Source organism: Molothrus aeneus, chromosome 1, assembly GCF_037042795.1.
Source record: "Molothrus aeneus isolate 106 chromosome 1, BPBGC_Maene_1.0, whole genome shotgun sequence".
Lineage (NCBI taxonomy): Eukaryota > Metazoa > Chordata > Aves > Passeriformes > Icteridae > Molothrus > Molothrus aeneus.
In genome coordinates, this window is record NC_089646.1 from 28,976,323 (window position 1) to 29,004,014 (window position 27,692).

General features: G+C 35.3%; 1 protein-coding gene across 6 annotated transcripts in view; it reads right to left on the minus strand.

Annotated features, from left to right (window-relative positions):
* Window positions 1–27,692, minus strand: part of DGKB (diacylglycerol kinase beta) — a 332,216-nt gene that overhangs the window by 226,190 nt on the left and 78,334 nt on the right. For all 6 annotated transcript variants that reach the window (XM_066553994.1, XM_066554001.1, XM_066554026.1 and 3 more), the window contains 9 exons: window positions 25,792–25,945; window positions 24,474–24,509; window positions 22,997–23,137; window positions 18,731–18,780; window positions 17,269–17,343; window positions 16,607–16,726; window positions 7,012–7,129; window positions 4,184–4,272; window positions 3,987–4,103 (listed from right to left, as the gene is read on the minus strand). In XM_066553994.1, coding sequence (XP_066410091.1) covers window positions 3,987–4,103; window positions 4,184–4,272; window positions 7,012–7,129; window positions 16,607–16,726; window positions 17,269–17,343; window positions 18,731–18,780; window positions 22,997–23,137; window positions 24,474–24,509; window positions 25,792–25,945 — 900 coding nt within the window. The remainder of the gene's footprint in view (window positions 1–3,986; window positions 4,104–4,183; window positions 4,273–7,011; window positions 7,130–16,606; window positions 16,727–17,268; window positions 17,344–18,730; window positions 18,781–22,996; window positions 23,138–24,473; window positions 24,510–25,791; window positions 25,946–27,692) is intronic.

A 27,692-nucleotide genomic window follows, 5' to 3' on the forward strand; every position in this document is an offset into this window, starting at 1 on the left:
AAACAAAACACACTGCAGTAGAAAGCTCCCTAGGATGGACAAAACTAACATATTTGTATTAAAGTGAAGAATGATGAATTAAAGTATTTTTCAGTTTGGAAATTGTACGTGTGGATCAGCACATAATATAACATCGCACAGCAACGCATTTACAGCAGCATACTGTTACTGGTGACCAAAAGCTTCATTTCAGGAGAGAGCTTCTTGCATTGAGCCAGGAACTTCTGTTCTACTACTAGTGAGTAATTCAAGGCAGCTTTTGGCAGTACTGGTGTAACTCTGCTCCCTTCCTGAAGCTGATAGCCACTAGGGATTCAAATAAAAGAAAAGAACACAGGAATATCCTACATTAAACTTCACTGAGTAAATTTTGGTCTTGATTGGATCAGTTTTCAGGCTTCCATTGACTTCTGAGGAACTAGAACTACTCTACTTTTCATAATTCATGCTTAGAATTCATCCAGTTTTCTCAAAAGCAATGACAATAGTTCTACTCTGAAAACATCAAAAGAATATCCTCAGGTCTGCTGACAGGAAGAGCATTGGCTGACTTCCATTTTTTTACAGAGGCTGAATGGACAAATGTGCGTATAACAGGAACATAAAACGTTAACAAGTAATGACAAATGTTGAAGTATTTTGCACTAGCAATCAAGAGTTCCTGTTCATAATTTAGAATTTAACTCAATTCAAATTACTCTAAATATTCAGCCACACAGTACAAAGGCACAGTTGCGTGCTTGGATCATGCAAAGCATTCACATTTAACTAGTATAGTTCACCATATCATTAGAGATAGAATAAAATAAAATTAATATTGTAAAATTTTGTGAAAGGTTACTTTTTCTGGACTTGATGATCATAAAGGTCTTTTCCAACCTAAATTATTCTGTATTTTTATCTCTTTATAGATTCAATAAAATGCATTAAGGTGCTCAGATAGCATCCGTTTTCCTTAGAGATGGACATTTTTGAAAAAGTGTATATTTACAGTAAAGAAAAATAATCAGGCTAATAAATATCAGGGGTTATGAGGTAAAAAATCTTACTAACAACTGATTTATCTAGTATAACAGGTAGCATACAGTACTAGTTCAACAGGTTGAAAAGCTGTTACAAAACCTGTAGTTCAATGCCTGCATCTGTAAATCACATTTTTTCAATGACTGACTCATTTTCCCTTAAATGGTGTAACTCATAGAACTCTATCAAAATTACAGTAATATTGTACCAACTGCTCATATATATAAACTTTATTGGTAATATGGTCTTCATAAAATTATCTGGTACAGTTAATTTTGACATGACATTTCTGAATTTTGAACTGAACCTAATATTAGCCTTGTCCATATGCATTTATACTGCAAAGTTACCTTTTTAGCCAGTTACTTAGCAACAGAAAATAAAAGTCTAAAGAGTTTTGATTTACTCTGAGTATTAAAGCCTTATTGTGAGGGTATTTTGGTAGCCCTGTAATCTAAATCATTTGTCATGCTAATTCTCTGCCTCAGTGGTAAGGCTACTTGTACCATAATTAATGCACACCAGGCCATGTTACATCAAATAAAAGTATCTTCACACATTCAGTGGTAATTAGCAGCTTTGCTACTCAGTGGCATGCAAACTTATCTAGGAAAAAATAGCTTAATCTTCTTATTAGTCTCTGCTGATCTCTGACAACAGAATTGGCACATAGCAAATAACAAAAGGCAGAAGAAACGTAGCTTTAATGAAAATAACAATTTGACACAAAGAAATAAAATAATATGCATGCATCTCAAAAAAACCCATATTTTAGCAGCTTTTATATACATTTCCCCAAAAATCCCTTATCCTTAACCTATCTCTTGTAGAATATTACCTCACTCACAAACCCTCAAAGCAGGAAAAAGTGTATTTGCTGGAAAGAAGATGACGGGAAAAAAAACTACATTACCATGGTGGAGAACCACAAATTATATGAAAGAGGGATCATGGATTTGGCTGAGAAGTCAGTATAACAAGGCTCCTTAGTGAAAAACATCTCTGAATTTTGGGACTTTAGTCAGTTATTTGACATCAGAAGTGACCTTATTAAGTTGTAAGGATAGATATATTTAAAAAGCATGAAAGAGGCTCAGAATTAGCTCCATAATAAAGAGCATCCCCTTCGATTATAAGCTGTGAATGTGCAGTACAAAAAATTGAAAAACACATGAAGGATGTGATCATAATTATATAACCTCAGAATATCCATTCAAAAATCATAGATCTGTTAGAAATTCAAAATACTTTTTCTATAATAGAGGTATTACTATTAAAAAATGAAGCTATTGCAATAGAATATACCAAGTGAAGAGAATTACAAGTGAATAGGAGTTTGAGGTATAATTTGCAGTATTTAAAAATACTCATTCTGTACTTGTGTCTAATTCACATCTGAATCCATAAAAAAACCAAAATATGAGTAAATTTATTTGAAAAAAAAAATTGCTTTAAGAAAAGGCCTTTAAATTACTGATAGAAATAATCTGAAAAACTGTAACCCTTAGTGCCAACATTTTCAACTTCAGCTGTCAAAAAACATGCACCCATTTTTAATTGGAACCTTGACAGTTATTTAGGCATTTAAATAAGCACACAAGCACCCAAGACATTTTCAAAAGAATTTAGCATTTTTCTTTAGAGTGATTTCAATCATAAATAATTCCTCAGTACTTCTTCAGTGAATAACAGATATTATGAAGATCCTTTGAATCTTGTTGTACAACTCTGAGGAGTGAAAGACCTTTACAAACCTAGTCCAGATCCACATGAACTGATGGGAAAATAATTTCTACTGAAGAAAGATGGAATTTGCAACTTCCTTTGACTTTAGAAGTCAACATATGTTACACAATATATATTTCTTGAATGATTTAGACATATTATACAGGTATAAACACTTGCATAGCTACAGCAGAACACCCTTATTTTTGTTGCTAAACACATATAGCCATTGCCTAAGTTTAATTATCTACATGCAAAGCATTTTGGATTGGGTGTTTTACTCTTTACATAAATTATCCAAATTTTGACAGCAATCTGGAGTACATATTTGCTTTCTTCTAAAATATTGTTTTTAAGTAATCCTAACAGCTTATCACTGAAAGCATCCTGGATCTATTTTCTTTGATGATGTTTCATATTTTGTATTCTTGTGTTAAGAAAATATGTCATAAAACATCCAAACTTTTACGTTTAAAACAAACATTCACTAATGCCTCAGTCTCATATTATTATTTAAAGCACTGAACAAACAACTGCTGTTCCGTAACAATAATAATAATGATATCAGCAAAACCAGCAAATACACGCGAAGAAGGCTGAAATCTCTCCCTATTTAGATTTAAATCCTGCCCTGGCTAGAAACAGAAATACTGGCATTGCTCCTTCTAGCATGAAGATCTCACTTATAAGGGCAGTGTTCCCTGAATGTCATTAGTTCCAGTTACTGGTTCCTGCTGAATAAGGAGTGCACAAAAGTTGTATATATTTGACTTGGTGCACAGATTAGTATATTATCAACTTGTCTCTGCTATTATTCCCAGACACTTGGAATCCCTGTATCCTACCAGACGTCCTCAAATTCATTTGCCTGTCAGTAATTAGACCTAATGCCACAGTGACCTTGATTTTTCCTGGTACTGAAAACTTTCTTAATCTTTCTGTAGTGTAGATGGGGAATCCTGCTCTTTAGTGGCACACATTATTTTCATATGGATATTGTTGTGAAGCAAATTTGCTTCATGATATATTGAAGTAAGCATTTCATGACACGAAATAAACATATTTACTTGCCACAAGAAGTCCTAAGAATACTCTGCATACACCATTCCTTAAACACACACTAGTCACTGCTGATGACTAAACCAAATGATACATTCCAGATTACGAGGCGACAGAAAGACATTCAATGATTTTTATCTCTCGAGCCTGTGTGAAAGGTTTTACTGTAGTATACTCACTGTAATCTGACACCAAACACAGTGAAGTCCAGTCAAGCCTTGGTAACACTTTATAGTTTTGTGACACTTATCACATTTTGTTGGACAGTTTCCTTCTACCCAAAAATGGTGCATTACCTGCAAAAGAAAAATGTGGATATACACAGAGTTACTAAATTAACAGGTACATGGCAGAGCTAATGCTACTCCAAACTTACATCGGTATTCTTTTTAGACTTCACATATGTTTTGATGCAAGATGCAGGAGCTCTGGATACGCAGCGTTCATGGACTGTATACTTGCAAACTGAAAAAAAGAAAGACGTTATTCGATGTTGAGGCAATGGCGTTTCTCACTACATTTCTATGAAACAAATAACATTACCAGCATGTCATCTCTAAGTAATCAATCCAATCAGTCAATGAAAACTCAAACTAGACTGCTTTTTCCATGGCATACAAAAGGCCAATTAGAACAGGAAATATTATGCAAGTGAGAAATCCAAGAACGCACTATCATTGCATAACAGGAAATGCTTAATTAAATCAAATCTTACTAAATTTTTTCACAATAATTCCCAAATGACAAAAATATTAAAGACAAATTGGTGACTGCCAAGTGGTTTGTGTCATTTGCTAGTCGGAAAAAACATATACTTTACCAACTATAGGCATGAGAGCAGCTGGCAAGCACAAAAATAAAAGCCAATGAATTTACGTTGTTCCTACCATTGATTTATAAATCAGAAATGGCTAATTAGTCCATTTTTTAATAGCAATTGTTTTCATGCATTCCATGTTATCACTATAACTTTGACTCCTGTTTTACAAAATACCAACTCCTGAGAAGCTTTTTTTTTCCCTAAGCCCTCCAACACCAGTTTTAGGTAATTGCTATTGCTGACCCAGTCTTTAAAGATCATACTAGCTGCATTTGGAAAACCTACAATGCAGCATACAATGCAAAGCTCTCCTGACTTCAATGATACAACTGTGCCAAGATGAGGAAATAATGCTACAGCTTATGCCTGCATTCAGTAGAGTCAACTATTAAAAACTGAGAATGAATTTCTCCCTGCATGGTATATGTCTCAGGCTTTTGACCTCGAGAGCAATTAAGCACAAAGTACTTCTAAACACCTTGCTTGCACCTATTACACAAACCCAGTGGGAGGTGCAGCCATTAATCAGACAAACTGCAGGGAGTAACATTGTTGATTGGACCATGGAGGGATGGTGAGGACCCCTGTGGTTCCCCCCCTTTTTTTTTTTCCTCCCACACAATCCAAAATGCAAATAATGAAATCTATAGCAATGCTTTGAAAATATACTGCAGAAAAAGCTTAGCTAAATAAGGAAATAGTGGAATAGTTTTGCAAGTAGACTCAGGCCTCTTGCTGCATGAACTAATTGAAAGGAGCATGTTCTTCAGACACTCTGAGACCACTGTTCTCACAAAATAAATGCCTAGTACAATAATAAATACATTCTCAAAAGACACTGCAGCAGAAAAAAATTACAAGCCTTGCAAGGCTGGTCCTTTTGGGACAGTTAAGGTAACTGGTCTACCCATGTCTGGTAACTACTGAAGGTGATCTACATTATTTTCTCAATAGAACTCTCTTTCCAACATATATGAGTCTTAGTTCTTCACAATATCAGTCTGACAAAAAAGAATATTAAAGCATGTAACATTCCAAAATCTAATAGTCAAATCAGTATTTGATATATATATTCCAGTTACTGTTATCAGCATTTAACAATCTCAAGTTGTGCAATTCCTATTTATTTGAATTTTAATAAATGTATCTTTCCCATTTCATAGTAAGGTGAATGAAATTATATGACATGAAAATGCATACAAGGATTTACATCCAAATTATATTTCAGAGAAGTCTGTGGCCCCCAGTTGAGAGAAATGGTCAATTCAAACCCCTCATTCATTCAGACTAATCTCAAATTAAATCAATAGAACTGTATAGGCAGAAAGGTTCTCATCAGCAGTGAGGGGCTATCTTTTATACCAAAAATGGTGAAAGTCGGTTGCAGTAAGAAATTAGATTATTTTACCAGAAAGAAAAATAAAAAGTGACTTGGTACCATCATGAGAAGAATGCAGCTGTGTACTGAAGTTCTCATTAATCTAATGGAGCAGGGCATAACATGAACCAATCACTGGGATTATGCACAACACTTAGTCAAATCAGAAAATAGGTCTTAAAAAAAGATCAATCATTGGAACACAACACAAAAGAAAGATATGGATCTTCTATTTCTGGAAACTTTCAAATGGAGATAAGGTATCTTTCAGCAAGCCTTGGTTTCTCAAGAGACATGTTAAGAGGTGGTGAAACACAGATGATTAGGAAATGCATAGATATAGCTCAAGGAACTGAAATGTAGTAATGGCATCTAATAGCCTAATGAAAGTCAAATTAAATGCAGTAGCTTTTCTGTGCTCCTTTTCTTAAAATATATAATCAGTGAAATACATGGATTGAGATTTATGACTACAAAACAAGTAACTATACAAAACTTTAGAACTGTTACAGAAACTTGATTTCTGGGCAACTGGGATTTTCACCTTCATCATTAACAAAATTCTGTGCAAAATTTGAATCAAAAAACATGGGACTTAGATGTTTGTCAAGTTGATGCTATTGTACAAAAATTAGTAAAAACAAAAGAGGAGTAACAAAAGTATTAAGTTAAAACCTAAGTCTGATACTCTCTAATAAAAAATAAAAATGTAATAGCAATAGCAATGAAGAAAAAAAGAGCAATAGACTCCAAAGGGATCTAACAGTGATAACCCTTTGAAAGCAGAAAATTCCCTCAAACAACACATTTTAAAGCCAAATCTCTTGAAAAATTAAGAAAAGAACTATGGGCACTTAAGCAGAGAAGAGGAGGGGGAGACACTACTGTGGTGGCAATGGCTTTGTAAGGGGAAGCTATTAGTTCTTTGTTATGCAGCAAGAGCAACATTTCTAGGAACGGACATGTAAGCAAATGGACAAACGGACACCGAAATGCTCATACTCACAAGAACAGCAGAGACCTTGCTTGCCTACTCCAATCAGCATGTTCAAACAAAGATTACAGTAGGCAGGCTTGTTGAAGTGTTTCAATCTCCATACATGCTGCCCATCATCTTTCACATTCTGCACAGGACATAAGAGAAACAGGTTTCACTTAATAAAATAAACCGTGAAATATATAAGTGCCAATAAAAATTGGTGATTTACTCAAGAACATAAAAGACAAGCTGTTACTTCATTTAAGACTCGGCACCCGATCATAGCATAATTATTCTAAATACACAGGCAATGATATAATAAAAAAAATTCTTCAGAAGCTCATGGACATCCATGTGTTTCAAAAACAACTCAGAAAAAATCCAAAAGGCTGCTGTCACCACTGCAACACAATGATATCAATGTAACTAGGCTGATATTAAGTTACAACTAGTACTAATTTTTTTTTCCTAGAATAATCCTAAAAATAATGGTGCTGCAGATCAGAAGATAAAACTCCCCAAAACAAATAATAGAAATGGTTTTCTAAAACCACACAAATATTCTTAATGACTGTCAGAATTAGTTACATATATCATATAAGTGATACAGGAAAACCAACCACACCACAATGACTATTCCCAGCTTTAAATTAAGTTAATCTATACTGCCAATTATCTATCAAAACCCATGTATTTAAGGGTAAGATTTACATCTTAGACCACTTCTCCAAAAATGAAATTCTTACATTTAAGGCTAATTTTTTCAGTCAGCTATTGCACTATACTCAAATCTTTCATGAATAAACTGATCAACTCACTGGCACTTACTACTTAGAGGCCCACTGTAATTTACATGAATTTCTAAAATATTATCAAATTATTCATTTTATGAAACTAAGCTTTCTGTTGGATGATTCTCCTCTTCCTTCTTCATGGAATCCTTCTGGGGCCTTTCTGTTTTTTGAAGGTTTAAAAAATTATGTGCAGTTGGTACAGACGCTAAATTAATTTTCTAAATTCCTGGCATCTTGGCAATACTGGCCATGAGGCTTTTTCCTTTCTAAAATCATCAGAGGTTTTGATTCTAAAAAAAAACTAGATTAACCTAATGTAATACCACTAGATTTTTTTAAAGAAACCCTTATTTCTTTTTTACCATATATAACATCCAATGGAACACAGACAGTTAATGTCCATCAGCTGTTTCCTTGCGTATTGATGAAACTGTATAGTCTTCTTGGTCATGTCATTGCCAAAAAGAAATTGTCATACAGCTAAAGCAAGTCACACCAACCTCTGTTTCTCAGAAACCACATCAACAGCTGATTCTTACCCAGTTTCTGATTTCTCACATCAAACTACTATTACTTGTCATCATGTATACACATGATTGCTGACTAGATTTTCAATAATATTATAGTTTTCACTGACGAGAACAGTCAATGTACATTGGTGAGCATAAATTTTAATAAAAATTTAGCTTTGTCCTAAATTAGCATAAACTGTATAAGTTATGTCCTTCAAGAATCAGTATTTCTCCGCTCTAGAATTAGAAGTTGATACAAATCAAATACAATGAAGACTTCATCATCCTTGTGGGCAAACAAGAAAAATCCTGAAGCAAAATCAGCACTCTAAGAGATTAAGAATGTTTGGCTCAAAGCTACGTCTAAGCCAGAACATAACTTTGAAAATTTCCTACAAGTTACCTAGGAACAAAAAAAACTGAAGTCCATTAAAATGTATTTTTTTTTCTCTAGTATATCAGGATCAGACCATAAGTAATAGCTGCCCCAATATTACCAGTAGGAGTTCAAATGCCACCTCTGACAGCTGGGCAATGTCAGGGTCCCCTTTCTGCATAAAAGCACAGCAGATGCCTAATGTGGGATTCTCAGGCTGGCAAAGAGTGTGGAAGTTTTCCAATTTCCCCTGAAGAAGCAGAAATAGATTCTGCAGCTGTGAAGCACTAGAAGCCTGTCAAGCACCTTCATGACTGGCAGCTGAAGAGGATGTATTCCATTAAACAGAGCTCTCTAACTTCTATTTTTCTTCCCATCTTACTATCATATTCCATATATTTTTGAAGTATTGTTAAACTACAATACAGTATGTGAATTTCAAGCCTTCTGAAAGTAGGCAATTATTCATTAGACAACAAAGACCATGTAAATCCTTCTGAGGAAAAAACAGCAGACAATGTACACTTCAATTTTAACATCACTCAGGTCATCAACACATAAATCATAAACCACAAGCACTTAAAATGCAAGCTGACCAGCCTTACTTAGCAAAATGCTTGCTGTTTAGGAAAATTAACAGAAATTCAAACTTATGCATAAACTTCCCTCTCTTCCACATTAATTTTGTAGTACTTTTTCATTTTAATTTCATTTTTAAAGAATGACCATTATATGTGAATATGTCGCTTCTTATTTGAACAGAACATATGGTCTAACTTAGCTGGCATTTTCCTTATCAGAAAAACAAACAAGTCTTGATGTGGGTGTTCTGCCAATTAAAACACTTAGCTGTGTTACAGACTGCAACTGATGCAAATCCATTACATAAACACAATGCACTTTTGGAAAAGAGCAAATTAAATTTTTGCTCTTGTGCACTGCCAAAAATAAGCAATAAAGTCCTGCATATGATTATGCATGCACATAACTTTTTAAAACACTGCCAAGAGAAAAAAAAAGACATAATATGAAACAAAGCCACCTCAATGTAAGTCTTTAAGTATGAATAAAATCCACAATTCTGACACATCAGTGCATTAACTGACATTAACTCATTTTGCTTCCATATCCTGAGAAAGAGTTTAAAAACAGACATTAAGAAGATCACAAAGCAGGGCAGGTACAGTAAAAATCTCTTCCTCACTTCATTATACACATCACTGAAAATCAAGCCTCCATATGTCATACCCAGACTTTTAAACATAATGACAATAATAACATTTATTTTGTTAACAATGGTTCTCTTATCTCATGGTCCTGACCCTGCTACCATGGATTTGATTGCCAAAGCTACCTGACCTTTAAAAGCAAGTCAACCATAAAAGAGCCAACCTTAGAACTAGTGGAAAATTTTATGCTATCACAGACTTTAGCTACACATCCCTAACCTGGTTTAATACTAACTTATGTCAGCTTTTTAGATATTTGTGTATAAGGTAAACAAAGAGATCTTCAGAATTCTAAGACTTAAAAAAAGTAATGTAATACCTGATAAATTTTGATCCCAGTAAACATATCATCTTAAAATAGCTACAGAGTGTCTAAAATACCAGAATATTCAGTTTTTTTCTATGAGAAGAGTTAGGAACAAGCATCCAAGTGAGAAGGATGTTATGGAGTAGCTGTTATTTCTTTCACTGATTTGTTTCCATTTATTTTAAAAATATTTACTTGACTTGTTCAAGACAATTTTATTACTGATTTTTAGGTATTGTTCCATCAGTGAGAAGGTGAGAAGAGCTTCCATTAAACTATGCAGCAAACACAGATGAAAACAAATATTACATTCTATATTCCTTTGCTTGGCTCTTAGCAAAGAACTCATCACATTTTGTTTTGTTCAATTTGCTTTGGGAAGATAGGATTTTAAGTCTGTTTTTGGTCAAGTGGAGAGGGAATAACCTGACTCAAGGGACACACTGTTTGTGAGGTTCACTCCTAATTTCTGAGATACTGTGTATGTGTTTGAGAAATCAAAACAAAATCTTCTACAGCCTTCGTCCACACACTCATCCAGAAACAGAAAAGGGAGCACAGGAGGGAAAATTAAATGGTTTTAAAAAGCTTCATAAATAGCCACAATATAGAGTTTCCCTATCCAAAATCTGTAACCATCTGTCATCTGCAGAGACTTTTGACGCTGCAGAAATCAAATCATAAATAATGGTAAATCTGTATACCTGCGTGAAACACCATTTATTTTACACCTTATACACAGAAGAATTTAGTTACTCCTGACTTTTCCTCGGCTTTTTCCAACCTGGACGGAAAACAAAAGGGAAAGCAGGGCTCTACTAAGGAAAGGCATTTGCGAAGTTGCCGCAGGGCAGCGCGGCCGGGGCCGGGCCGAGCAGTGACTCGGCTCCCGCCAGCGCGGCCTCCTCAGCGGGGACACCGCGCCCTCTGTGAAGACACCGCGCCCTCATCGGCGGGGACACCGCGCCCTCTGCGGGGACATCGTGCCCTCATCAACGGGCACACCGTGCCCTCATCAGCGGGCACACCGTGCCCTCATCGGCGGGGACACCGCGCCCTCTGCGGGGACATCGTGCCCTCATCAACGGGCACACCGTGCCCTCATCGGCGGGCACACCGCGCCCTCATCGGCGGGGACACCGCGCCCTCTGCGGGACACCGCGCCCTCATCGGCGGGGACACCGCGCCCTCATCGGCGGGGACACCGCGCCCTCATCGGCGGGGACACCGCGCCGTCCGTGGGCCCTGCCACCACAACAGAGCGGCACAACAGCTCCTTCATCCCTCACGGAGAGTCTGCTTCCAGCTGGGAACGAGCTGGCACGAAGGGAGCGAGCTACATCTCAGGGGGCTCGAGTGTACCCTCCGCCCGTATGGAAATAGCGCACGGTGCATCGGAACTTCGGCCTTCCAGAAAACTCACGCTTCGGAAAAGACTTACAGAAATGTCACTCAGGACAATGAAAGGCTTGACTGTCTTTCTTCCTCGCTGAACAAAAGAAATAGAAGTCTATGAAACTGCCCAGGTGTTGAGCAGTCATTTCAAGCTCCGGCCTGAAGGAATTACTCACGGTGTAACAAATGTTTGCAGGTCTCTAGTTTGGTTCCATTTTAACACACAACTCAAAAAGCATAGAAACAAAAATGAAATATACACTGTAAGAAGCACTATTCCCAAGTGTGGACTCCCACTGAAGATTCTATCCCACATTAAATCAAAAGAGTTTAAAAGTTCTTTTTTATTATTTGAGTACAATTGCATAGTATTTGCTGTTTGAGGATCCAAAGGAAAATTTTAGGAGTATATCCTTATGATTTAATTGAAATATAGTCTCAATTCAACACAAATGTTTGTCCCACCAAAATTTACCTTGATTTAAAAGGTGAACTGGGTTGGAAGTTACAATTAGTGATTTAAAAGAAAGGTATATTTGCTTTAATTCAAATTATTGCTGACTTTATGCAGAATATGCGGGTTTTAAATGTCTCTCTCACTTTAGGGCAGCTGTGTTCAGCAACTCTACAGTACCAGGTTCAGTGCAACCGTGACATCTAGTGGCCAGTGGAGAGGGAATAAAATACTTCCCTAAAATACAGCATTTCTTTAAACACTAATACTTCTGAACTTGCAGTTTCTTCTTCCTTTTTGTGCTATCACTGACAGCAGTAATCATTTGTTACAGGAAAAGTGAGACCAAATATCTGGCATGCTATTACTCTAAAAGAGAAATCGAGTGCTTCTATCAAATCATGGTGGAATAATATTGTACAACACCTACCAAAGGGCAGAGTATAATGCTTATGGCTGACAAAACCCATCGTTAAGAAGCCTTTTGTGCACAGATTACAAAAGAAATTTTAAGAGATGCTAGGACAGTCAATTAGCTAACTCTTTACTTTCTCTTACAATGTTCATCCATTTAAATTAATGCAGAAGCAAATAAAAATGTCAGAAACTTCAAAGGTTTCTACCATGGAGAAGTAGAAAAAATAGCCTAGTGTTCACTAATGTCCAAAAGACCACTTCCAAATCTGGAGTACTGCAGGGGATATCTCTGTCCAATTTGTGTTTGGGTGAGAGACTAACTATTGCCTTAAGATGTAGAAATAAATTTGGAAGGTTGATGAGAACTGTGAAAACTCCAGACTGAAGTGTGACACTCAGCAAAAAAATACCTCATATATTTGTTACTAAAAATTAAACCACATAAATAACAATTTCCTACATAGATTACATTTTATTTTTCTTCACGAAATTCTCACTTTACATGAGAATTTATACGAATTGAAAAAACTAAACATCAGAGCAAGAATTACTTTGTCTTACCAACAAAGGTTCCAGTAGATGCCATATAGAATGCATTTAGAGAGTGCTAATGGGAAAAGGATAGTCACTGAATTACAAATGTATTCTACATGTATAATATATCCAAGAGCTTTTCTTCTGAAACAAATTGCCAAGTAGTACATGTATCTATCTCAGAACCCCTACAGAAAAAGAACTAATTAAGTACTTATTTAAGTTCCTTATCTTGTACCCAAATTGTTCGTTTAGAATATCAACTGCCTCCAAAGGCACCAAAAAATCAAATATGTCATTTCTGTCCTGGAACATTCTCAGACACAGAATTCTGTATTTCTAAAGTCTACCTTCATAACAACTCCAAAATCAAATCTTAGGAGGAAACAGAACATAAAGCCCAGCAAACTAAAACAAACTGGATATTAAGGTTGATTTCCTAGGGAAATTGGACTTTTTAATGTTCTTTGTCCCATTATCTTCATCACTCTAAACTGCACCAGCAACTTTTAAATTAGTTTAGTAATCTCAAATAAATTTGAAGGGCACTAGAAATTTCATGGAAGTCTATGAAAGAAAATGGGGGGGGCGGGGGGGGGAAGCAGAGAGAGAGAGAGCAAAAGGGAAATCAGGCAGATTTCCTGGTTACTTCTCTGACTTGGTAACAGGTGGCTGGTTAATGCTTGTGGTTACAGCCTGACACTTGTCTCCCTCTGAAGGGGATTAGTGATGAGGTCAGGGGGCAAAGGCCACAAAACTGTGACAGGTTAGGCTATCTCAACCCCACTGCTCATAAACACTGACTTGTTTATTCTTTTATTTTGAAATCATATAGTTCCATACTTCACTTAAATGCTCCTTCTTTTTAAATTATTCTGACTAAATCATCTAATACAGTATGTAATAAAAACTGATTGAAAGGCTGTAAATGTAATATACAACTTTTACACAATATTTGACCTTTCTATATGGCTATTACAGGAAACTAAGGATTAAGTACAAACAATGTAGCTGAATTCTGAAAGTACTATGACAAATCTGCAACTGAACTAAATTATCATAGTTTCACTGATATTAGCATATCAAATGAGACCAGCTGAAAATCATCTTCATACAAGCTCTATAAAACAGTTAAGTACATTACAGTGTTAATGGACCCCAACCCAAAACAAATTAAATAATCCACTCATATCATAATTTATTTAAATAAACTATAATGACAGTTCTTTGTCACTGTCATACTAGACAAGCTCTGAACTTGATCTCTTGGATTTAAAATTTTGTCATTGCGAGTTCAGTACAGAACCAATACTTACAAGAAGGTGACAGAATAGTTTGGTTGTAGGTTCTTTGTGAGTGTGGGTTTAGTTAAGGGTTTTTCGTGGTTTTGCTTTGGGGTTGGGGGGGGAGGGCAGGTTTTTTTGTTGCTTTTTTCCCTCTGATTTGCAACATATGAAGATTACTTGGACATGTCTAAACAGCATAATCCAGTAGGTTATGTCCCTTATTTTCACATACTAATCAGTTTGAGGAAAACCTTAAGATTTTAGCACTTTTTTATTTTATTAGTGAGTCCAAAAGATTCTTATCTTATTTTTCATTACCATAACTTAAAAGGAGGTAGATAGACACTCAGAAAGCAGAGTCCTGGGAAGCTAGGTTTGCAAAATCTAACAATGGCATGCAAAAAGAAATAAGAGCATCCCATTAATGGAATTGATGCAATGGAATGAAGAGCTTGGATAATACATTAGATGCTGCAAAACCATCAAAATCATGCTATCAGTTTACACTAAATAACAGACAGGCATTAGTACTGATTTCACTTTTCAATGTCCTAAAATACAATTTTATTTAACTATGAACAAATGGAAGTAGTGTATTATTGCTGGTTTAATGAAAAATTTAAAAGTTTTGCTTTTCTCTACATATAATGTGATGGTTTAAAAAAATAAGCAGTTTTAAACATAAAAAGAAAAATCGGAGCCCTTTTAAAAGGCAGCATCTTGTCCTAGTGAATCATTAGAAACTTACTAGCAAATCAGCTCATATGTAGGTAATGGAGCTTACATTAAACTATGCTTATTGATAATAAGACATTTTGCATGCTATTATAGTAGTTCTTCCACAACTGTACATTTCTGTCTTTTAAATGCATCAAATACTAGGAATACTCTTGATGACAGAAACACTGACCCATGCTAATAACAGGCTGTAGAATTTTGATCACTATTTATGCATTTTTAGTATTTTCATAGTAAAGCTATGCTCAGCATGATAAATACCTAGAAACTAGTAAAAATAGTCAAAAGGATAAAATGTTTGATCACACAACTTCTTTCTAACAGCTTTTGCTTTAATATGAAAATAAACTCTACAGAATGATCTGCATTAATTTATGCCATAATTTAGGAGTTCCAAATTATGAAATGTAGATACCGAAAAATACTCCCAGAACACCTATAGTACCTCTCATAAAAGAAAAATCTGTACTGAAAATCACTATCAGTTATCTGCTATAATGCTTGCTTGAGAATATTTCCATGCCTTTGTTTACAGTAATTCTGTGGAAATAATGGAATTCAGCCTGATAAAGATCTGCTTTTTGATGACAGTAATTTAACATTTTTCTTACTCCGTCTCACATATAGAATTAAGGAATTAGTACTACAGTGATCCAGACACATTGAAAGTTGTCTTCAATTCAGATATTTTACTTGTAATTTAATTAATTAGATTTTTCAAGACATATATCTTTCATTCAATAAACTCATTTGTTACATATTCCCCTACACAAAGTATCAATCTGAGCATTCTTCATGCAAATAAAATAGCATAGAGCAACTAGAGCAGTCTAGATTGCACTAAATGGGGAAAATAAATATTATTTATTATTTTCAATATGTGAAAATTACTTAAGAAAATAGATTAAAAAGAGATTAAAAGGCTTTCTTTCGAATAGCAGAAATGCAGTTGAAACCCATGCTTCAATAGATGAGTTCAAAATTAGCTCAAGTATAGGACAGCAGGTGGCACTGACAACATGCCAACCTTAAAACAGCTGCAATGAACTGGTAGAAAATTGATCATACTACATCTGTATTACCTTTAATGTGAGGTTGTAAATGTAGACAACATAAGCTCATCTTTCACAATACTCTATCCATTGGTGTAAGTGTCTCCCTTGATATTGCTTCTTACTATACTTTACTAATGTAGTTACAGAGACAGAAGATCTTCATAGGGATGTATTATGACAGAAGAAGAGCCAGCAATAATTGCTGTGGAATAAATTCCATCTGCACACATGAACAAAAACTCTTTCCCTTGAGAACAATTAACACAGGGAAAGTTTGCCCACAGTACTGGTAGAATCCACCTCACTGGAACTATCCAGGCTTGACAGGGCTCTGATCTTAGTAGGTGGTGCTTTAAACTTGCCAGTGGTTCTGTGGTGTTGAAGACACTTTGTTCTTTGCATGTCATTCAGCCATAGTAAAGAGGAGTAAAGCAAAGTCATTCTTTGTACAGGCCACAGAGAAACTAACCTGAAGGCCACAGTCAACATGCAAGCAGAAATTTGATGCTACTATTTAATACCTACATTTTCTAACCCAAGAAGGACCAAGAGCGGGATTGTTGTCATTCCTCCTTGGATCCACTCTTCCAGGGAAACAGTGCCATCGTGATCATAGTCAATTTCTTCCATCATTTCATGAAGAATCTACAATTTAATGAAAAATCTCATAAGTTCTAATTTATTATTACTATATGCTAATACAGGAACCTGCTAGGACACGTGCAGATCTCCAATTCTCTCATACAAAAAATAAGAAAAATATTACTTGCATGGTAGCTGTAGTCAAACGAGCATGGACAGTTCAGAACATAAAGTGCCATACTCACATTTACATTTTATGGACAGTTCAGAACATAAAGTGCCATACTCACCTTTACATTTTATTAACACCCAAATGTCCCAAAGCAACTTGTGTCCTTTGTGCACTCACTCTTAAGAAATTTTCAGAGACAAACCAGTTATGTTACGGAAGTTAATTATTACATTCATTGAACATTTCATAGATCAGATTTAAACAGCAAAATACCGGTAAAAGTGCTAATTCACAATGCTAATTCATAGTGGAACACAGGTTTTTCTTATTTCTACCATACTCACCCATGGAAAGCCACATGGATATGAAATATCACAAAATTATGATAGCTGTTTCTAGCAACATTAAAAAATTGTGATAACTGGATACTTACCGGGCTTAATTCAGTAATATCCCATTCAAGGTATTCTGCAACATGCATCATTTGAGCAATGATATTTTCCAGCTCCTAGAGATGAATGAAAATGCATGATACTTAATGCAAGTTTAAAAGAAAAGTTCTACTGCAAGAAACTAGTTAGCTAACCATATTGCATTCAGTGACACTATTTCATCAACATCCCTGATGAAATGCTCTTTTCACCGGAAGCTGTATTCTCAAGGGAATTTGCTTACTAGCAAAAGATTCTGCACAGACTACAAAGCATTCAGGGAGGCAAAATACAGCCCCCCACAATCAGAGTAATTGAAAGTAGTCAGAGATTCTCCCTTCCTAGTTATCTTTCAAGCACCCATGTTTTCATGATCCAATTTCCACCCTGTGATAAGATCATGTAATGATATTTAAATTCCATCACTCTAATCTGAGTGATGGAAAAACCACTCAAAAACAATTAAAATTATTAAAATTATTTTCTACAGTAATTGTATAAATCACAAATTTCTAATAGAAATAAGGCATAAAGTGGATTCTGTAAACTACTACAGATTTATTTTCTTACCACTGTAGTATTGCAATTTCCCTTGATCATGTATCACTAGGGCTCCTCTATAATTATATATACACTTTTGCTTTGTAAACATGCTCAAATGCTTATCTAGGACCATTCTAAATTCTGATTTGTATCCAGGCATCTAACTCAATGTGGTATTGTCTAATATTATGGTGCCATATTTACTTTACATCTGTATATAATTTTGCTTCCCTATTTCCCTGCAACTTATGGGAATCACCTCCTCTTCCTTACCAATCCATTCTGTGCTGTCTTCCTTCCAGAATATCCAAAAGAACGTGGGAAAAAAACCCAAAGAAAAAAAAGAACACTGCTAATAAAACACCTATTTCTGTTAGGTATCAGAAAAAAATAGTTACATCTTTTAAAATTATTTCCATATCTCTGAATTTTCTTCAAACATTTGATTGGCCTACTCCTCAAAACTTTGCCCTTACTATTGTTCCTCCATTCTTCATAATAACATGGAAGTTGTGAAATCTCTCCACATAAATCCACTGTGTGACTCTCACACTTCACCTTTTTAATGAAATCTTTAAAAATAGTGCTTTCATACACATCTCCCAGCAGCATACCAGAACTTCTGGAATCATATTAATGTGTCCCCTACAGTAGTATCATTAAAACCCAGAAGACTATAGAAGAGAACTCCATGACAGCAGTGTCAGCAACTGAAAATTTATATGGTTGTAGAAGCAGCATTTCTCATTGGAAAAGAAAACTCAAGCATTAATTTTCAAATGAATTAATTTTTATTGACTATTATTTTATACTGCTTCTAATAATTCAGGATAAATATAAACTTGATTAGAATTAATGTAGTTTTGTATAGTTTTGCCATGTTTGACATACTCTTACAATGCAGTACATAAAAAACGTTACCGAACTATCCAGGTATCCATTCCCATCTGTATCATACAAGCGAAACATAACTGAAAAGAAAACAAAGAGAGAAGGAAGCTCAATTAGAAAACACAACAAATACATCTCTTTTTCATAAAAAAACCAACTCCAAACAAAACAAAAAACAACTAAGCCTGAGTTTCAAAGAAAGGACAAGTATTAACATTTTTGTTTAATGACCAGATTAGCTATAGACCCTCCAAACAAGCTGCATTATGTGAAAGGTTCACTTAGGAACTACCCTGCCACAGTGCCTCCAATGAGACCTCTTAGCCAGAGAGTACAACTGCACCTTTCCAAACCATCACCCTGACAGCTAATTTGGTGTGTGAATTTGATTTTGCTTCCCTATAGAGAGAATCTGTCTTCATGAGAACTACCAAAAGGCCCTTCTCTGTAATCTCACCAAACACAGGGTAACACGCAATTGGTCACAAATGTTGATAAGCCTGCCTAAGGTACAATGCTACTCTGCCTTGGCTTCAGCTATCCTTATTCAACAGTGGTTGCTTTAGAAACTATTTTCTGACCACTTAAATGAATCGCAGGATTAATATTTTAAATATCTAATCATCCAAATCCAACAATAAACATTCATCACAAACTGCCGGCATGAATTCTTCCAGGACTACACTTGCTTCATCAGCTTCAAAATGTACTCCCAACATTCTGGGGAACCACAGACACAAAAAAATATATGCTTTCAAGATTGTATCATGACTTGATGCCAGCCAAAAGAAGGGGTACATGTGCCATTACCAAGATATTTGGAACCAGCAAACCATAAAGCTTTCAAAGGAATATTGATGGAAAACTAAAAAGGAAATCCAGAAGCCTACAAATATCCCACTCTTTGTCCCTACTTTCAGGGACAGTTTGTCAGAGCTCTGAAATCCAAATACTCACCATGCTCTTCAAAAGCACAATTTTTTTTACCCCTACACCTATTTTTTAGGGATGAAGAAGTCAGCCCATGTAGTGGTGGTTCCAGAACAATGTAATGCTTTCATCAACAGCGGAACACAAGTTATCTGTTGTCTAATCAGATGTCTCTGGAAATGTAACATACAACCTATTTAACACTGAGGAATCCCACCACACTGGATCCACAGCAGATGCTGCTACAGTCCAAAAAATTGAACAAACAAAGCTTACCATAATCTCCAGGAAAAAAATATAATGACAAGTAAGAAGAAAGTATTAGCAATTAGAGAGCAAAGTTCAGAAAGAATTTGATCATTTTTGGACTTACAGCAATACTGTTATATGTATTGGTTTGTTTCGCTTACATCCTCCATCTTGGGAATGAGTTGATCATCTAACTGTGTGGAAAAAAGGTAAGCTCTATACCTCTCTACCACTTCAGCAATTTTTGCCACTACCTTGCACTGCTCTTCAGAGCTGTAATACAAGATTGATTATATTTACAGCAGTACGCTATTTCACGCCACAAAGGCCCATGATTCATTAGTTACAGGTTAGGAAAACCTATAAAAATATCCTTCTTTCCCTAGAGTTACCACAGCAAAATTGTTTCAGTGTAAAACAAGTTAATGCCAAAAGCCACCAGAGACTGGTACTGCCCCTGCTAGTACACCTTCCACCAAAGCTTCTCAGAGCTTGACAGCTAATAGTGTCTGGCAAAGGTATCATTAGGCATTCACAGTTTCCACAGGGATGAATCACTGAATCACTAAACAATAAAGATAAAATCATTTGGCTCTCCTTCCTCCTCCTCTGTGATTCTTAGAGAGTAGTTGAGAGAATGCTTTACAGCAAGTTTTAGCATCTCTGTGACCTTTACCCACTCCAAAGCAGTAGTGCTTACAACTTTTTTTTCCTTTAAAATGAATCAGGAGCTCTAATCAGTCGTTTAAAACCAGACATTAGTGTAATTATAACTGTTTCACCTTTGTCGAAAAAAAGTCTTTCCAATTACATGGGTATAGGGTAGCAAAAAGGCTCAATCTGTGCTCTTGGCTAGATTCTGAAAACTATGCTACTGGTGGGGCATGAAATATCTTTTCTATTCATACACTGTTAAATATTCATGTTCTTATTTACACACACTAGGAAAAAAAAACAAAAACAAAACCAAACCAACAGCAAAATGATAAAAACAACCAAGCAGAAGTTCTGATGCAAACTACAGAGCCCAAGTCAAATTTTTCTATTTCTTTTCCCATCCCCTTACTTGATTTGACTGACTGTGCACTCAATTTCTACTCCTAGATGGCAATTTAACCTTAAAACATAAGATATGTTCTCTTAATGTATCTCTGTGAGGAATGCTTGGGATTTCCTTTATATTCAGGTCATATATAGATTATGAATAATAGATATGCTGAGCATGCCAAACAGGTGAGGTTCACAGTATGCAAGACCTCTCTACACTTTTAATAGGTTAGAAAATCCATTTATCTTCTGGAATATTTATAAATCTCTGAAAATCTGTAGATCATATAGATCCAAAGATGAAACTCTTAGTGCAGTTTATCCTCCAGCCTACATCAAATTTTAATTGAAAGCACCACTTTCATGTTCTGCATGTCCTGAATTAAATTTTCAAACACTCAGCTATGACTTGTTTTTTCCAAGTTTTGTTATCTGGAAAAAAAAAAGAAAACTGCTTTTTTCCCTTCATTGCTACAAACTTATAATTTACATTGCAGCCATCAGACCTACTGCTTTCATATTCGGAGAAAGAGTTAAATTATACCATTAATTTATAACGAGAATTCAACTGAAATCAACAGAAAAGTCTGCATACAATGGAGCAGTATAACCTGAAATTTAGATACTGAAAAGGAAAAATACATGGTATATTTCAACTCCATATGACAAAGAGGAAAACAAACCCATTAAACAACTATGTCCAGAATTATATGCAGCTAATACAACTGACCTTGAATACACAAAATATTTAAATACCATACACATATTAGGTCATGCTCTCTTGCTCTTAAATCACATATAACATGCAGCTTTTGCCCATGCAGCTCCTATTGCAGGAAGTTCATGGAAAATCTCCATACTGTAATTATCATTGCTCCTCTGTCTCTCCTCCTTTCCACTGTACCAGCTCCTGACACCAGGGGAGGCAAGTGATCTCTATTTCATGCCGTGGTTTGTGCATCGAGCTCCTCAGAGCTCCCGTAAGGTAAGGCTTGCATAACTTGATACCATGCAGCAGTTATTACACTGTAAGTTAAATTCAGTCCTTGGATCTGTTTTTCTGTGTCTGTGTTCTGAATGTGCATTCACACTTACATTCTCATATTTTACTCATATAATACCAAAACACTATTAACAAATCTGGGGGATTTGCTGTGACCTTGCAGTACAAAGTTGCCACTGTACACTAGCTACAGGTTAACAAAACATCAAGATACTTCAGCAACCTGTAACCTTGTAATGAATTTATTATTTTGGCAGAAGCAGATTACTGTTTCTACATCTTAACATATGGAACAATTACTTTGCATATGAGAGCCTAGTTCCACAGATTTTTTATAAACAGACCAGTTATGTATATTGAAGTATATTTCTCCTCAATAAGGACTATATGATTGGTCTGACTATTTAGCCACATGAGAAACTGACTTCTAAAATTCCACAATAAGGAAACAAGATTTCTTCTTTTTCCCTCCAATTTATAGATCAAACTCACAGGGTTGTTTCTTTGATTTTTTAATAGGTAGTGGTGTTGCATTTTAATGACCCAGACCCCTAATTAAAAAACAAACAAACAAGCAAAACAACCAAACTAGAATTTCTGACTTCCTGTGTCAAACACTCCTTCCCAATAGTGATGCAGACTTGAATAATTCTTGGCTTTTCAGCATTCAATAACATTATAGAGCCCACAGGCTATATCAGCAACTATTCTTTGTTTAAATTAGGATGTTTAGTACAGGTTATTCACCCCACCTATACATCTCTAAGTATACTCAGTATAGTTTGTCTGGTTTTCTCAGGTCTGATACTAAACAAGACATGACAGTATAGAGAGCATTATTATAACTACAGAATGCACAATCCTTACTCCCCATTTCAGCAAATGCTAGATAGAACAAATTTCATCTAAAATCTCACCATTATCAACAATAAAAGAACATTTCTGCAATAAGGGTCACCTAGAGCCATATTTCTATAATCCACCTGCTCAAAACTGGTTCTTAAACTCAGAAACAAAATATTTAATGACTTACAGAAATAAATATTTAAAATTAAAAAAGAACATACATTCTAGCTTGTCTTCAGGTCTTCCTCTTTCTAGCAGTGACAAATAGCAAACAATATCTTTCAGCTGGATCATGTCTGGTAAATGTGAGTTGGCAGGAGTAGGAGGTCTGGATGTAGAGGTACCCTTGTTAAGTCTCAGACCTGGAAACAACCCATAGCCTTTGTTAGTCTGAACATACCATACAAGTAAAAAACGAAAATGTAACTTTTGCATGCATTCATCTTTGTTTTATCTGAATCTCAATTTATTTCTTAATTTAAATATAAAGCTTTAAACAATTCATGTTCATAGTTTATCCAGCAAAGGCAGAATTAAAATAAACTATCCAAAAACCCCTCCCACCCAACTATGGGAATGGCATAAAGTTTTTTTTCATTTGTGCTGATCTGATTTCATTTGACTACAAAACAATTAGGTGAATATTTTTGTTATACCATTCTACATGCTAAGTATTAAAAACAATCCCTGCCCAAGTCTGCATCCACTTTCTTGTGCTTGTAAAAGCTTCATCTAATTTATAGATTAACAACAACTACACTAATTGAAGATGTTTTAGTGTCAATGAAAACTCTACCAATACCCAAGTGAATTGTTATCCCAAAAACACAGCCAGATGTGTGTCAGTGCAGCACATATTTAAAACACAGAAGTCTCAATGACAGACTACTGAGAAAATAAATTTAGAATTTAAATAATAGTCATAGTAATTGCTCAGACATTGTGATTAATAGAAGTTCCAGTGTACCACTCGGAATTAAAGTTTCAAAATTGCCAAACTTTTTATTTCAGTACAACATTAGTATCTGCAGGACCAAATTGGGGAAAAATGGAAAGGACAGCAGAACACAGAGAAAGGAGAAAGAAAACTTTCTTTACAAGGTTGTTACATTTCTCACTGACTGAGAGTTGTTCCCTCTCCCCCTAAATTTAGCTTGAAAAACTTCATTGCAATCCAGATACATCTTCAAAAGCCTACATTTTAAAAGGTATGCCTGCATGTTATGAGATACACATGTTAAAACAATAAAATAGGGTAAAAAAGAGCAAATTGGCATGCAACAATGTATTTTGGAATTAATTTCATTTTCATGCTTTCAGCAAATAATAAACACTAAAAGTAAAGATTAAAGGAACAAAAATATTTAATAAGTCAATGTTTTATTTGATGAGCTTTCATATCAGTTAAATGTCATTAAAATTAAGACATTGCAATATTTTATTCAGTTAAATGCTAACTTTAATCACACAACTTACACAAATAGTTTATATTCCAGTCTTATGTAAATCATATTCACAGAATAAAAAGGATTATAAAACCTGAGATAACTCTTCTCAACAATAAACAGTGCTGAAATCCAAATAAAAATAAATACAAATTTTAAGGTACCTTTTAACCTGTCAGCTGCAAGAGACAGGTTAAATTATTACTTCCTAATCAGAGGTGGGAAGGGTTGGCTGCAATGTCCTGCTGCTTACCTGGCATCTGTTTCCATCTCTCTTCAGACACCTTAACTGAAAATACAGTTTAAAAAGAGACATGAGTGGACCAAAAGAGACTAAGAGTAAAACAAGCACACACCTGACAGACTGATGAACCCTGCTACTCTCCTTGTCATTTCTCTAGCTCTCACTTACCCCTCCATTTTACAGAAGAATGTCTAATATTTCAAAGTTACTTTCCAGTACAGTCAAGCTTTTTTCACTATTGGTAACATTTAAAAATTAATAGGTACCCAAAACCAAGTGTTTCCATAGTTTCCATTTGCACATCAAAATGTACCAATGCACAGTTTTTTCCCCTTTAAAACTTACGAATTATCAGGATCTAACATTTCATTTAAACCATGAAATTGAATTACAACATAAACCCAGTATATTTTCAAGCTCAAACAATTCTTGCACAAGGTGAACTGGACTGCCTCTCTGAATATGTTTTGGATGTAACAATTTATCAAACGGTCCTTCTGGCATTATGCTAAAAACATGGAAGCTTCCTAAACTGGTATTACATTATATTATCTCTAAAGTACTTAGTAACAGAAAAAAATAAAAAACTCTTGACAAACTTGGAAAAGCTAGTGTAGGAGAAAAATATTTTAGGAGGCAACATCACAGTAAGAAACAACATACAGTTGAAACAACAAGAGTAACAGCACTATGCTTAATAATGATGTTATAATAACTATCATTATTATAATTTTACCACACATAGGAATCAAATATGTCAAAGAGAACTACAGTGAAAGTGAAGAAAGCTGAGTACAGTCTATACAGGGCAGAATTTTGCTGTGTCCTCTGAAGTCAAAATCACTTTTAGTGATATACTAACACTTACCCAACATTCAACATATTGGCAGCTGCTAAGTATGTAGATTTAATAACAACAGAATCACACCTAGACAGTTAAGAATAACAGCAGCAACTGGCACAGAAGTGACTGAGCACCAGCAGGAGCCTCCTGCATGAAGCTTGAAGATTTTTAAGTGTTTGTACAGGAGAGTAGGCAACAAGAACATGTTACCATAGCAATCTGATTAGCATTAACATGACAAAGAATGTCCACTTGGTGTCTCAGCTGCATCATTATTGTGAGTTAAAAAGATGAAACCATTTAATTTCCATTCCTTTTCACAGTATTTCCTATTATGGTTGAGCTAGTTTTTCTAATTTCACAAATACCAGAAAAAAAATCCCTCAACATGTAGTTAAGAATTCTACATATTTACAGCTATTAGAAGTAAAACAGCAGGGTGAGGGAACCTTTAGCTCTTTAAGTACTGATTTTATTACTTACCCCCAGAAAGGTGCTGTGGTTTGTTTTTAATTAATGGGCTGCAGTGAGAGATTTTGTTCCTAAATGATGTAAAAAGGTGTTCAATGAAATCATCTGGTAACTCTGCCTCCAGAAAAGTCTTCATGAACAGCTTGAACCCCTCTAAATCAATTGTCTGCAGTGAAGGGGAAGTAAAAAAGAAAAAAAATAATTGTAAAAAAAACAAATCACATTAATTCATCAAATAATATTCTGATGATAAAAGCTTTGGACTGTATTTGAATATACTGATTTCTGAAGATACAGACTGGTATACCTATTCTTGAAAGTGATTATTGAATTAAGTATTACTTTGAAAATTCACAGTATTGCTATAATACCTCAGAGCACTGTGCAAAACAGCTCTGAGTAAATTCAGAGCACTTCTATCGCGACCCTGAAATCAAGTTCCATGCTCTCAAATGTCTTGATTAGCATCAAGGCGCCTACAGAGCTCCTAGGGATGTACTTAGCATGTCTTTAGCTTTTCCTATAATTAGGCAGACAAAAAGCAGGGGATTTGTTGATGCCTAATTCAGGGAATTGAAGGCCTCCTGTCTTTTCCTATGTGGCAACATGCTTTGCTGGTGTTTGTCAAAGAGATACTAATCATCCTGTCTCAAATAGGTTCAAATGAGAGAGCTCAGAAACGCAGTATTACTGAGAGGGGAAAAAACAAAAGTTGCCGATCCAGAACATTTGTCATTTACCTTAATTTGGTTTTGCTTTTGCCAGCAAGGTAAGAGCTAATCAATAAAACTCATATGATGATTTTTTCTGTTAAAACAGCATTGTCTGTTTTCAGTAATAAAATGAGTCATAGATTTTCTCAAGTTGGAAGGAATACATAAGGAGCATTGAGTTCAAATCCCTGCTCCTCACAGGACTACATGAAACTAAACCATATGACTAAGAGCATCACCCAGATGCTCCTTGACCTCTGATGGGTTGGGTGCCATGATCAAAACATGCTCTGGAAAGCCTCTTCCACTGACAAACCAGCCTCCCAGTGAAGAGCCTTTTCCTGATGCCTGATCTGAACTTCCTCTGATGCAAATTCCTTCTATTTTTTCATGTCCTGTTGCTGGTCACCAGGGAGATACCAGCACCTCCCCCTCAAGGAAGGTGTAGGATGCAATGGGATCACAGCAAAGCAAAGCATTATGATCCCATTTTATCCTGCTAATAGAGAATGAAGATAAAGGTATCCTGAAACATATTGACACAACTGCATATTTAGCATTACCTTTGTGATTGCAAAACAGCTTATCAATTATTAATCTGATAAAACATAGTGTTACTTTATAGATCAAACAGAACAGCAACTTGTAATTGTTAAATAATTAAGGGATAAATCCACATGATAACACAAAACTGACTTTGAGAAATTTCCCTATTCTTCAGGAATACTCCATATCTCCATAAAAAAAGTCTAGTGCAACTCCTTTAGTTCATCACAGTGAATGTGGAAGGAGGGAAAAGACTACCAAGAATCAGCTTGAAACCATGCCAGAAAAAAGAAAATAGAAACTGAACTTTCAAAGAACTCCCTGAATTTGGAATCTGAGTCACAGTGTAAACTATTTTAGCTATTATTTTAATATAATTTTAAGACTTAGGAGCAGAAACTTCCCCCGATTTCTTTGAGTTTTACTTTTTTAATGTATTTATGAGATATTGAAATTTTATGTGCATGCTAAATAAGGTGTTTCCCATTAAGATAAACACCTAACTACCGAAGGGTAATGCTTTAAATGTGTATCATCATTTTTATGAGGGACCAACAACACAAATTGCAAAATCTGACTCCTCTTGTGCAAGTCATAATTATTAGGAATGGAAGATTGGCAAGAGGGTATCTCTGCTGAGCTTCCAATACAGAA